General features: G+C 41.4%; 2 protein-coding genes across 3 annotated transcripts; one reads left to right on the plus strand and one right to left on the minus strand.

Annotated features, from left to right (window-relative positions):
* Window positions 1–494: 494 nt before the first annotated feature.
* On the minus strand, window positions 495–11571 carry LOC120752144 (histone H2A-IV). 2 transcript variants are annotated; one of them, XM_040062828.1, is made up of 5 exons: window positions 10574–11571; window positions 8168–8265; window positions 5642–6423; window positions 3530–3644; window positions 495–516 (listed from the first exon to the last, which is right to left on the minus strand). In XM_040062828.1, the coding sequence occupies exon 1, from the start codon at window positions 11509–11511 to the stop codon at window positions 11122–11124; it is 390 nt and encodes a 129-aa protein (XP_039918762.1). In that variant the 5' UTR covers window positions 11512–11571; the 3' UTR covers window positions 495–516; window positions 3530–3644; window positions 5642–6423; window positions 8168–8265; window positions 10574–11121. The 2 variants fall into 2 exon arrangements, 1 of the variants encoding a protein (XP_039918762.1); XR_005700605.1 differs by lacking the exons at window positions 495–516; window positions 3530–3644; window positions 10574–11571 and adding an exon at window positions 9861–9921 and having other exon boundaries at window positions 5532–6423.
* A 146-nt stretch (window positions 11572–11717) lies between these two features.
* Window positions 11718–12332, plus strand: LOC120752156 (histone H2B 8). Its single transcript, XM_040062841.2, has one exon. It carries the CDS (start codon window positions 11875–11877, stop codon window positions 12253–12255), a length of 381 nt encoding a protein of 126 aa, XP_039918775.1. The 5' UTR covers window positions 11718–11874; the 3' UTR covers window positions 12256–12332.
* The last annotated feature ends 522 nt before the right edge of the window (window positions 12333–12854 follow it).

Consider the following 12854-nt stretch of genomic DNA (forward strand, 5'->3'; position numbering starts at 1 on the left):
TCAGGTATTTCTTAATTTGTTTGGTCCTCCTCATCTCTTCCCTATTTCCAATGGGTGCCTATTATGGTACAATGCTTGAATGTAAGAAGGTTTTGCTCAGTAATTTTGCACACTTTTGCATTTGAGCCATCACTGTTTTGGTCTTGGTTTTGTTTGTCCTTTTTCACCACCTTTTCTCAAAAGTTCTCTTTCTCAGGGGAGGTGATAATGGGGACTTTGAGATTTACTTTTCTCTCTCTGTAGACCTTTTGCATGTATGTTATTTAATACAGGTTATGCTTGGCCACCACTGTGGTACGTATTTTCATGTGTAGATAGTCAGCCAGTGTCTATATCAATTTATATCCATTAATATCAAATTATTTGTTCTACAGGTATAGGAAATACATATTTATCTTTTCAAATCCACAGTAATGAGGCTGGTAGGACAGATGGAACTCTTCTAGTTGTTGTGGTCTATCCCCAGCCAGCAACCAAGATCCATGCAGACATTTGCTCATTCCTCCACCAGTAGGACTGTGGAGAGAATCAGAAGGGTAAAAGCAAGAAAACTCATGGGTTGAGATGAAGACATAGCAAAACAACAAAAGTAAAAGTTGCACTCACAAGAAAACCAAACCAAAACAAAGAATTAATTCACCACTTCCCATGGGCGGGCAGGTGTTCAGCCATCTCTGGGAGAGCAAGGCCTGATAACTCTAATGCTTACTCAGGAAGAAAAATGCCATCACTTCAAGTATCTTGCCCTTCCTCCTTCTTACCCCCAGCTTTATATACTGAGCATCAAGTGATAAAGTCTGGAATATCCCTTTGATCAGTTGTGGTTACCTGTCCTGGCTGTGCCTTCTCACAATCTCCCAGGCACCCCCAACTTCCTCACCTGTTGTGGCATCATGAAAAGCAGAAAAGGCCTTGGCTCTGTGTTGAGCCCTGCTCAGCAATAACAGAAACACCACTGTTATCAACCCTGTGCTCAGCAGAAATTCTAAGTAGAGCCCCATACAAACCACTGCAAAGAAAATTATCTCCAACCCAGCCAAAACCAACACATTTTGAATCACTGTCTTTGCACAGTATGCATCATTACACTTAGTCAAGGAAAAAAAACCCCAAATATTTATGTGCAGTCTTTTCCTCTCTGTCACCACATTGATGGGTTACAACATAGATAGAACACAGTAGAGTACTCAGTAAAATTTCTGCATAACTATAAAACATTCCTCCCTGCCTATTACTGCTCTCAATATCTGATACCACATACCTTTTCCTTGGCAGTGGTGAATGTGTCTTTCTCTCTATTTTTCTATATTCAGATGACCTTTTTTGGTCTCTTCAGGACTCCTGTAAAATTATTTCTCCCTTTTCATGTGGGACATTTGGTTTTATTTAGGTTATTTTTGGTACATCTTCTCCATAGTTTTGCTTTAATTTCATTTCAAATATATGGGTGCTAATTGCAGATTATTCAATTAAACAATTTAGTTTTCTTTATGTTGTTTAATGAGAATATTTATTTGGCCTTGCAAAATGCCTGGTTCACCTCTCTTACCCAGTGTTAATTGGCATTTTGTCAAAAAGTTGCAAGCTCTTGATGCTTTTTAGTCAACTAGAAAACTTTGTGTGGTGCTTATTGTGTAGTTAATATTTTTTCCATTAAATTTAGCCTTTGCTTACTTTTAAGTCATATCTTCTTGTTCTTCTTTGTATTAGACCTCTTTAATAACCAAGTTTTTATCATTATCCAGGGTCCATTACTTCTTAAGTATTCTTAAGACAAACTCCTGTTAAGAACTACAATAGGTAACAGTGTAATTTGTTCCTAAGTAATATCTTATCTTCAAATGAATAAGCCCCACAGATTATTTAGAGTAAATTTTTATTATGGCAGATTTTACATAGAATACTTGTAGATATGACAGCAATATACAAGTACATATATTCATGCATTACAGTGTGCTTGGGTAATTTGAGAGAATATTCTTTATTTCATGGTTTTCCAAGTAATGCTTTCCCAAATTTTTCTTTTCCACACCAGGTAGCTTAAGTTTCTTGTTTTCATTTTAGCATACTTTATTTGTGTGTTACTTTTCTAACATCTGTGGGTATAAAGTAACAGTGTATATATTATTGAAGTATTAGGACACTTCTGAAAATAGACAAAATTAAACCAAAAGGAGGAGTAAACAACCTGTTTACAGGAACTCAAACCTTTCAATGTTATGGAAAAGGAAAAAAAAAATTCTAAGCAATCTGAATTCAATGAATTCTGAAATAATTAATTTCCTATATGACATCTTTTATTTTATGGCCAGTCTCATGTTTAATGGCCCGTGTTCATCTTTCACTACTGGTGGTTCATCTACACAGATCATTTTTTTTACTCAGAACCAACGAGTAAGTATACGGACTACAGATTTTTATCTATCTATGCATCCATCTCTTCCTGTTAACCAAGACAATAGGAGAAGAGCAAGGGCTAAAGCTTTCCCAGATCAGGTCACAGTAGTTGGAAGGCAGGCAGTCAGGGCACACTGGAGTGCAAGCACAGGTTGGGTGATGGCAGGAATGAGTGAAAGAATGACTCCACTTCTTTGCCCACTCTAGCAGTGTCAGCAGATTTTAGCACTTCTCTTTCCCTCTGCATCTGCTTTCAGTCTCTCATCCTGACATCCCTCCCAACACTCCCGTCCTTCCCAAAAGACAACCATCCCCTTGAGGAGTCTGTTGAAGTAATGCAATTTTCACATTTGTTTTCTCTTTAATGATCTGCTTTCCTTTTCAGGAAAGCTGTAAGCTGGGCTGAAGGATTTACTGATCCCTCAGTGGATCTGCCAGCACATGTAGTTTCATGTCCTTAGGAGAATGAATATTAACTTGAAAGTCTCTGTGGTATGTGTTTTAAATCAGCTAAAAGTATCCTGATGGAAATACTGAAAATTGGAGATACATAGTTGGTTCATCTCCTAAAGCAAAAGCTTATGATACTGTTACTTTATTTAGATTAAATATTTGTGAGGGAAAGGAATAATCTTTTTTTGCACCATCTTCCTAGGGAGATGAGCATCCCAGAGCACTATCATATGAAATGTACGAGGCTGGCTAAAAATAGAGATGGATTGTTGCCAAGAGTGATGATTAACATGACTAGACATTACAGAAGTTGTATAACTCCATGGAGAGGAAAAGAAAATATTTTTTGAAAGTTCCAGCACAAGCAAAATTAAGGCTTTGTGCATCCTAGTGACATGGAGACTCGATGCTGTCAATCCTCGTACAGCCCAGGATACTGGAGACAGGCCTGTCAGCATGGCCAGTGGTTATCCCCACACAATAAAGGAGAATCACACCTCAGTATGCATCTAAATTACTGCTAGACTCTGAAGTTTGGTTATCTGGATCCTAATTTTCATTCTCATTCACCTGGACTAATCAGATGAACCTGGGTCAGGGACTGACTGCGTCTGTGGGTCTGTCTGCCCAGGGCACAGCAGGATTTCTTCCCGGCTGTGCATCTCCCCCACGGCTGTACCTGCAACAGTGCGCTCAAGGCCACAGCAGAGACACTTGGAGTTGCACTCCTACGTGGAAGCTGGACACCAGCACGGATCACGATAGCTCCTGTCCAGTCACAGTGGAATCCATCTCTGACAGAGCATTAGAAAATCACATTAAAATAATGTATATACTTTTTACCTATTGTGCTTTAAAGTGTTTCCTTTTTATACTTTGGTGTGTTTATGCAGAAACCTTCAGTAGTTCTTGTTGGTTATTCCCAAATTCAGAGACACAGACAAGGGGCAATTTAGGTTGAAAAGTAACAAACAAAAATCTCAAAACAACACCACACAGGAGAAAGAAAGTTACCAAGTAATTTACAAGATAATAAATTTTTTTCACTCCTCTTCATTTTTCTGTGTAAGCATAGTAATTAAATGTTGATCTTAGTAACACTATCCACTGCTGCTTCCATTCTATATGAACTTCTTGCGGCTACAAGGTCCTTCAGCAATTAGCAGTCGACTCACACACACACAGGATTAGAAACCAATGGGAACTTCACTACCTATAGACATGTGTGTTACCCTGGTTTTTCTGAGTTTTTTTATTAGCTTTTTGATTTTCATAAATGGAGTCAGATCTTTTAGTTACTGTAGAATATTAGAGCAGTTCTTCTACCTTTCCCACAGAAGTAATATAAACAAATCCTTTGTTTTTCATTCTTTGTCCTTTGTTTGCATATTTCTAACCTGAAAACAATTGTAACTGACAATTCGTCTGGCCACTGAGGCTGAGGGGTGGAAACCCCAAAAAGCCAATCTTCTGCTAGACCCACAAATGTATAAAAGTAAAAGAATAAACAAAGGGGTCTCTTCTCTCCGCTCTTTCAGCTGGGAGCTGGATCAGAGGAACCTCTGCGAAAATCTCTTGTCTGCGTGTGATTGCTTTGTGTGTCTCAGTGACACATGTGGACTTGGATTTCTGGATCATAATGATTTAGGTGATCATACGACAAATCCAAGCATCCTTTTGGTGAGGAACAAAATAAATTTCTGTTTTCCTGATATGCAACGGGAACTTGCCATGACCTGTATAGCACAAACATCTTGGGCTCTATCTTTAGGTGTTTTGGGCATCATTAAATAACAATAGACTTCAGAATTTTCATTTATTTATTTTTTTTCAACCATAGTTTTCAATTTCAGTGCCTGTCCTCCCCTTGTGCCTGATTCCTAACTCTTCAGAACTGTCTCACCACTATTTTCCACCTTTACTGCACCTTCCAGTTTGATGCTAAGAAAAAAAATCTTCCTGCATTTGAAAACCACAAATAAATAAAACATGTTCAATACTCAGAAGCACTACAATGAAAGTTACTGGAATGTCTAGAATCACCAGAAGAGGAATAGAGAATAAACCAGGATTTTTTTTTATCTTTGCACCATTGTATCATTGTGTGAAATAGTTCCACCCAGCACAGTGTATACATTTCTGGCCTCTAAATAAATAAACTATTGCAAGAAGTAAAAAAATTCAGAGGAAAGTGATAAAGGTGATTTAATGCATAAAATGGCTTCTCTACTAAGCATACCAGGACACCTTCAGAACAATGACCACTATTGATTGAAGATGTTCTTGCTTATCTTTACTACCTAAGAGGTCAGTGGTTAAATCTATCAAACTTAGTGAAGCCTAATCTAATCATAAAATCAGTTACAACCAAAAGGTTACTGATACCAGAAATGCTGTCTAAATTTCACAGGCAGTTTTCTTAAGTAAATGGATCCTTACGCTATAGGCTTTTTTTCAAATCAGAGGGAAGAGAGAAAGATTATGAAAGACTAAATTGGTGCCATCACTCTCCTCATAGAAATCAATTCTGGACTACACAGCTGCTTGCACAGGTCCTAACATCAGTGGTAAATAGTTCATAAACTGATCCATTTAGTTACAAGCATGTCCTGAGGATCAAGTTTTGTTTTCCATAGGATAAAAACAAACAAACAAAACCAAAACAAATAAAATCCCCCATATAAACTCCCTCCCCAAAAAACACCAGTCCCAAGCAAAAAAACTGACTCTACCCTTCTCCCCCCGCTTCAGACCCCAGCCAAAACACAAAGCCAACAAACAAAAAACTTACCCTCAAAAAAGCTCCTATTCCAGTGTTTAACTACTGTTTTTGTTTGTTTGTTTTCCTGGGCTTCCAAGCTCCTAGCATCCTGGTTTGTACTGGCATTCTTAAAATTCTCTCAGAAACTATTTGTGAAGTCTGTAGAGCAATCCCATGACAGGGAAAACCTGTAGCTTCTACAGAAAGAGGATTTGTTTTCTATGTGAAAGTGCTGCCTATACAGGAAAAGAGTATGTACGCAGAGTGCAGAGGCCTGAAACAATCAACCTCTTCAAGATGTGGTACACAGAGGTACCTCCTGGAAAGGAAAAAAGGTTTGTTTGCATCTGCCTTGTGACTATGGCAGGGTTGTTTCTCTACCATGCATCCATGCATCTAGTTTTCTAGAACAGAATGGACAAGGGCAGGGGAAAGATGTAGTGATCACAGGCTCCTGATAGAAGTATTTTACCATGTAGGATGGTCCATTGCTCGCTCAGCTTTGAAGCCTGCAGAAACAAAACAATAATTTCTAGTACAGCTAACTGGAACATCCCAACAGCTCCTTAGGTTGTTCTAGTTTTGCGGTGGGTTGTTTAGGTTTTAGTTGGTTTGGTGTTGTTTGGTTGTTGGGTTTTTTTCCCCTTAGCCTGGGCAGCGGCCACAGTATAAATAAATGACAGTCAAAAATCACAAACTAGCAGTTGATAAAAGGAACGCTAGAAGCATTCAAAACACAGGCTGGTTTTAACAGCAGTCAGAGCGAGACTCTCGTCACTCATCGTAGCGTCGTCCAGCAGATTCAGCTTTGACTGCGGATTAAGGAAAGGAAAATGATTCGGGGCGCGGGTGGTGGGAGGCCTGAAAGCGGCGCGGGGAAGGGGAGCACGGGGAGATGGAGGGGAAGGGAGAGGGGAGGGACGGAGCCTCTTTCCCGGGTAGGATTGGTCGGAAATTGCTGCAGCCCGGGCGGGTGGTGCCTGCGGCTCCCGCTCCCCGCCGGGCCACGGAGCCGAGCCGCGTTACGGCCCTGGGGGAAATGCTGCAAAGCGATGGAGCCTCCCTTCGCCCCGCTGTGCCACAGGGATGACAGGGATGTCACAGGATGCCAAGGGTTTAAACACACGAGGGTTCACCTACGGTTCATGGCCATCTGCTGTTTTGTTGATATTATACACGCTCGACACTCAAAGCGTTTTTTGTGACCCGCAAACAAAGGCAGTTTTCTGCTGCGTCTCTACAGCTGTAGAAGCTGCAATTGGCTTCCACTTTCACACAAACGTCCTGAGCGTCAGCACCAATACTTTTAAAACCGTGCGGATGGGGACAAGTGAATTTCTTACATGTTTACCAAAGTCTAAAATACATAGCACGAGAATCAGTTTAGAGAAATAAACAGTAACTTTTTATTTAAAAAGTACTTTTGGTGTGTAAGCAGATCGGGGTTTAAGTGTTTAAGAAAAGTAAAGTACTAATGCTATTATTCAAATTGTTTAGTACAGATTTGCAAAATGTTCCAACTGTATTTTATTTTGGTATGCTAAGTAAGGTTGCAGAAAGATAATAAAGAAGGTATAAATTTAAGTGAAGGAATTTGAGAGTAATTCAATAAAAGAACTATAAAAGCTTAACCTTTGCATAGACTATGTGATGCAAATTTTCATTTAAGTTTCACAAAGAAGAGCCTGGAGCATCATGGGGATAGCTCACATTTTGTCTAGGTAAATACTCTAGCTTGCCTACATTATTGATTACATTTCTAGGCTAAAGCAAATTCTCATTAAACAACAACATTAAATTAAAATCACGTCTTCCTCTAAAACTCTGGAAGACTGCTTACTACCAAGAAAGTTGGAACAGTATCTCTACCCTGTCCTCAATCAGGTCACTAAAGAAAAACCAAGTAGATAGTCTTTTTATGAACAAACTAAAAAAAACTCAAACAAAAAACTCTTTAAACCAAACCAGGAAAAAACAAACAAACAAACAACCCCAAAACAAACAAAAAACAAACCAGAAAAATTAAAACAAAACAGAAAAGAAAGGAAAACAAACAAACACACACACACACACAAAAAACCCAAACAAACAAAAAAAAAACCCCACACCACAAAGCCACCAACACCTGAGTAAGATTTTTGGAAGAAAATTTATATCCATGGACTTTTTTTGGCACTCTGTGGTTACTAAGACAAAGCCTAATAAGTAAATGTTCTTTCATAATGTCACTTTTTTAAACTTGGTTCTCATCAGCCTTCTGAATGTTTCTGCAACTGAGCATAGTTTGATTTAGGTTTTGGTTTGTTGGGTTTTGGGTGTTTTTTTTTTTTTTTTTTTTTTTTTTTTAATATTGTCTTGCACGTTATTTCTCCTGACTTAATGGAAAAGCAAAAAGCTATTGGGTAATTACAGGTTAAGTAATACTTGCTTGGGAGCAAGCAGTCTGAGAGATTGCACTACCTATATCATGGTTAGTACTTTAAAGCATAAGCATATATTTCCCAAAGTAAATTAGGATCATATGATATCAAATGTTTATTTCGTGACCAAAAGTACCTGTGATGCACAGTTCTTAAACCTAAACCCTTCCTCCTCCTTGAGAATTTAAGTTGGCTGGAGAGATGAAACCAAATTTGGGAAGGGAAATTCCACATCTGCAACAAAATAAAATATTGTACTTTCAAAAAAACCACCACTTCTAACTCATTTGTCTCATACTCAAAGAGGTCATATAATACTCACATAATAAATTTCTGTCTTCTGTTTCAATATGTAAAAATCTTTTATTCAGTTGTGGTATGCAGACAGAGAATGTGTTCATCTGTAACAGTTACCCAAGCTAAAAGAACATACTGCCTTTCTCTATTAATTGTGAATGACTGGTCAGGAGGAACACAGATATGCAGCAAGTGTACGAAAACATTCCAGACATAATTTAGCTGAAGAAAAAGTGGATTTAGCACACAGAATTAATCAATTCTCCTGTGCTAACACAAATATTCTTAAACCATCATGAAAATCCTGTTGGTGGTGTAGAGAAGGCAACAATATTTAGAAATCTCTATATAAGGAAACTGAGCTCATTACATGAGCTCAAGGAAGAAACATGGCTAGAAAGGCAGAGAATTAAATTGCGAACTAAATGAATTACAATACTGAGCTTAACGAGTTTCTAGTGAGGAACACAACAGAAAAACAAAAACACTAGATTGAAGTCTAGCCATATCTTATTTGAAATACATGTGTTAAAATACATGTGTTTTCAAATGATTTTTAAAACATCAGCGGGGGGGGGGGGGGGGGGGCACAATAAGGGAAAAAAGCCAACAAGCAATTTCCAAGAGAAGCAGAACTTAAATACTGAAGTGCCTGAGAAGGAAGTATGAACATTATTCTTGAAAATAAATGCTGTCTCACACTGTGTTTTCAAGGGCAAAAATGAAACCCAGGAGGTGTCTGTCTCAGGACTTTCAAATGGCCCAGTCAGAACCTTGTACAAATCAATTCCCTTCTCCAGGCCAACGTAATCTCTTCTTTCTCTACTAAATATACACTAATAGAAGGTTATTTTGCCAGATATGAGAAATACAACAAAATTGAGATTATGAAACAAACAAACAAAAAATCCTTAAGTGTTTTAAACCTAATGCTCTCCTCAAATTTCAGAATGGTTACTAATAAAGATCTGCAGCTACTGCTGTTTCAAAGTCCAGCTCTGAATGGTAGATGATTAATATCTAATAAAATATCTTGCAGCAGAAGAGAAATGATTTTTAAAATGATGGAAAAGATAATAATTAAAAAAAGTCCTCCACCTATTTGGGAAAGGAAAAGAAAAGCCAAAATAACAAATTAACAAAAACGGAAAACTCACACTGAAAATTATGTATCATATACCGTTTAGAAACAGATCCGGGATTGAAATCTTGTTTCCAAGCAAGATTTCAGCCGGGCACACCCACATTATCTCCCTCCACTTGAAACATTTTCCATTTATACAAGGCCCCAGTGACTCACTCCACCTCCTGAAACGGAACACTAAAAAAAAAAAAAAAAAAAAAAAGGCAGTAGAGTTTTCCTCGCCTTAGTTCTTAAGGGACGATTTTAAAGAACAAAGAAAACACCCTCCCCAGCCCTCAGGCAGGAGCATTCGGCGGCTCCAGGCGTTGCATTCCTGCCTTCCCTTCGGGCAGTTTTTTCTTCCGCACAAAACATTACTGGACGAAAAACAAACTAAAGCGTCATTTACCTATATCTGTTCCAACAAAGGAGGGAATGCGGCGTTCCCTACAGTGGGGAAAAAAAAAAAAAAAAAGGCAACCCCCTCCCCCAAAAGCAACCTGTTCAGAGGAAAGAGAGGAGCTGCCGCCGTCTCCCAGCAGCGCGGCCACCTCGAGGCACCAATGGCGGAGAAGCTCCTCCCTGTAAATCCCGATCCCTCGCGTATTGTCGTGATTTATAAGCCCCTGACAACCCAAGAAGAGGGATGCAGCAGCTGGCGGCTTCGAAATCCACAACTCTGACATCGACAAGGCCATGCTCCATTTCTCAGGGTGCAACAGGCTCCCGCAGTCAAGCAGGCCCAGGCAATTGTAGCGACCACGGGCCCCAAAAAAGACAACTCAGGCTACCAAATCAAAAAAGCGGTACCAAAGAGCTCAGTGAAATCAAAGACAGCAGTACACAGGAGACCACACTGTATTAGTAAAGGAAATACTGGCAGAAAAACACCAAGAGCACTTTTAAACATCACTCGCTCTGGCAGGAGGAAGAATTAAAACATCACTTCAAGTCCAGACCAGTTCACGCACCTTCCCCGTGTATACGTGACTTTCCGTAGTGCTTCTACATGAGCTCACACTCGAGCCAGTTCTGCAACTACCATCATCCATCACTTAATTCAGAATACCTGAGATTACCATTCGGAAACCCTCCTGGAGTGCACTCCAGGGAAGTACTTACGGTGTTCTTACTATTCCATGAAAGCTCTAAGTTGCAAATAAGAAAAAAGAGAACCACAAAAAGCAGAAAACCGGAACAATCACTACGCACAAGGCCCTCGAATCCCTTTTCCACACCGAGCACAGGAACAGGCGGGGCTCGCAGGGAGGAGGGGCCCCAATCCCCCGCGGTTTGAAAGCCGCGCGTTCCAGCCGCATTGGGCGGCGGCGGCCCCAAGCCCGCCCCATCTTTCTTCCCCTGGGGAGAGCGGCCCTTCTCCCCCACAGAATCCACCGGGAGAGACAGCACACCATCGCAGAGTGCACATCTCTTCTTAAACCATACTGCAGTGACCGGTTTAATCACTCGCAACTGCTACCTTTTTTTTTTTTTTTTTTTTTTTTCCCAGAAAGGGAAGTGACGCATGTCTACATAACTACATGTACTTAGAAGATAAAAAGGCAGGAAGCCACAGACAAGCCACATTCCTGGGGTTAAGTGTTCCTGCTCTTCTTAGGAAGATATGGGTGGCTCTGAAAAGAGCCTTTGGGTTGTTAGTCAGATGAGATCTACTTGGCTTTAGCCTTGTGGCTGTCGGTCTTCTTGGGCAGCAGCACGGCCTGGATGTTGGGCAGCACGCCGCCCTGCGCGATCGTCACCTTGCCCAGCAGCTTGTTGAGCTCCTCGTCGTTGCGGATGGCGAGCTGCAGGTGGCGGGGGATGATGCGCGTCTTCTTGTTGTCGCGGGCCGCGTTGCCCGCCAGCTCCAGGATCTCGGCCGTCAGGTACTCCAGCACGGCCGCCAGGTACACCGGGGCGCCGGCGCCCACGCGCTCCGCGTAGTTGCCCTTGCGCAGCAGCCGGTGCACGCGGCCCACGGGGAACTGCAGCCCGGCCCGCGACGAGCGCGACTTGGCCTTGGCGCGCGCCTTCCCGCCCTGCTTCCCGCGGCCGGACATAGCTCAAACAGCAAAAAATGTGAGCAAAATAAGTCAGCACAGCCGCGTAAAACGCCGGAATGCGCGATGAAAAAGCAGACTGACACCGCGAGCTTGAACTCTGCCTTTTTATACCTTCCTTTAGGCGTTCGATTGGACTTCTGATTGGTGGAGGCAAGGATTGTAAAGTTGTCCAATGGGAATGCAGATGAGAAAGTCGGCCAATGGAAGATGCAATTCATTTGACGTCATGGACCCGAGTTGTCCAATGGACAAGGACAATGCTGAGTCATCTCATTTGCATACCGTCCCTATAAATAGGGGGGGCTCAGCTCCTGCGTCTTCGTCGCTGCTGCGGTAGCCAGGTATTGACAGACCTGTAAAATGCCGGAACCAGCTAAGTCCGCTCCCGCTCCCAAGAAAGGCTCCAAGAAAGCTGTCACCAAGACTCAAAAGAAAGGTGACAAGAAACGTAGAAAGACTAGGAAAGAGAGCTACTCGATCTACGTGTACAAGGTGCTGAAGCAGGTGCACCCCGACACGGGCATCTCGTCCAAGGCCATGGGCATCATGAACTCCTTCGTCAACGACATCTTCGAGCGCATCGCCGGCGAGGCGTCGCGCCTGGCGCACTACAACAAGCGCTCCACCATCACGTCGCGGGAGATCCAGACGGCCGTGCGGCTGCTGCTGCCCGGCGAGCTGGCCAAGCACGCCGTGTCTGAGGGCACCAAGGCTGTCACCAAGTACACCAGCTCCAAGTAGGGCGTCTCGGACCGTCACCTTCAACCCAAAGGCTCTTTTAAGAGCCACCCATATAATCAGTAAAGGAGCTAATCACAGTGATTTTTTTCGGTGAGTGGTGCTTATGTCTGATACTGTTTGAGTCCCTGGGTTAGAACATGCTCTTAAAAGAGTAGAGAAAAAATATCTTGTTTAAGTATCCGGAAATATTTGGGTCGTCTTGTCTGACAGTCGGTCCTGCAGGTCAATAAAAAGGATCTTGGCGCCTAATGAGTTTTAAAGCTATTGAAGATTTTTTTTTTTTCGTTTTAGGTTGTTTATTCTTTCGAATTAGTCGCAATTATAATGTGTTGTCCCCTTTAAATATTAAATGTCATTCTGAAGTGATTTGGCCGTAAGCCAAAGTAGGTTGTTTACATGGGAAATTAGGGATTAGTCTGTAGTTGAAAGGCGATGCTTAATGAAACCGATAGCGACAAGCACAGGAGACGCATAATGGTATAGAGAACAGCATAATTTTATTAGCCCTAGAGATTTCACGAGAAATGACTCCGACAGAGTGGAACACTGGCAAAATTAAGAAATCCCTATGTGATAACACAATAGGTAACCACGAGTAA

This window comes from Hirundo rustica, chromosome 4 (genome assembly GCF_015227805.2).
Source record: "Hirundo rustica isolate bHirRus1 chromosome 4, bHirRus1.pri.v3, whole genome shotgun sequence".
NCBI lineage: Eukaryota > Metazoa > Chordata > Aves > Passeriformes > Hirundinidae > Hirundo > Hirundo rustica.

Excerpts from the sequence above, each read along its gene's own strand:
- LOC120752144 (XM_040062828.1), bottom strand. The coding sequence starts at position 11,511 with ATGTCCGGCCGCGGGAAGCAGGGCGGGAAGGCGCGCGCCAAGGCCAAG.
- LOC120752156 (XM_040062841.2), top strand. The coding sequence starts at position 11,875 with ATGCCGGAACCAGCTAAGTCCGCTCCCGCTCCCAAGAAAGGCTCCAAG.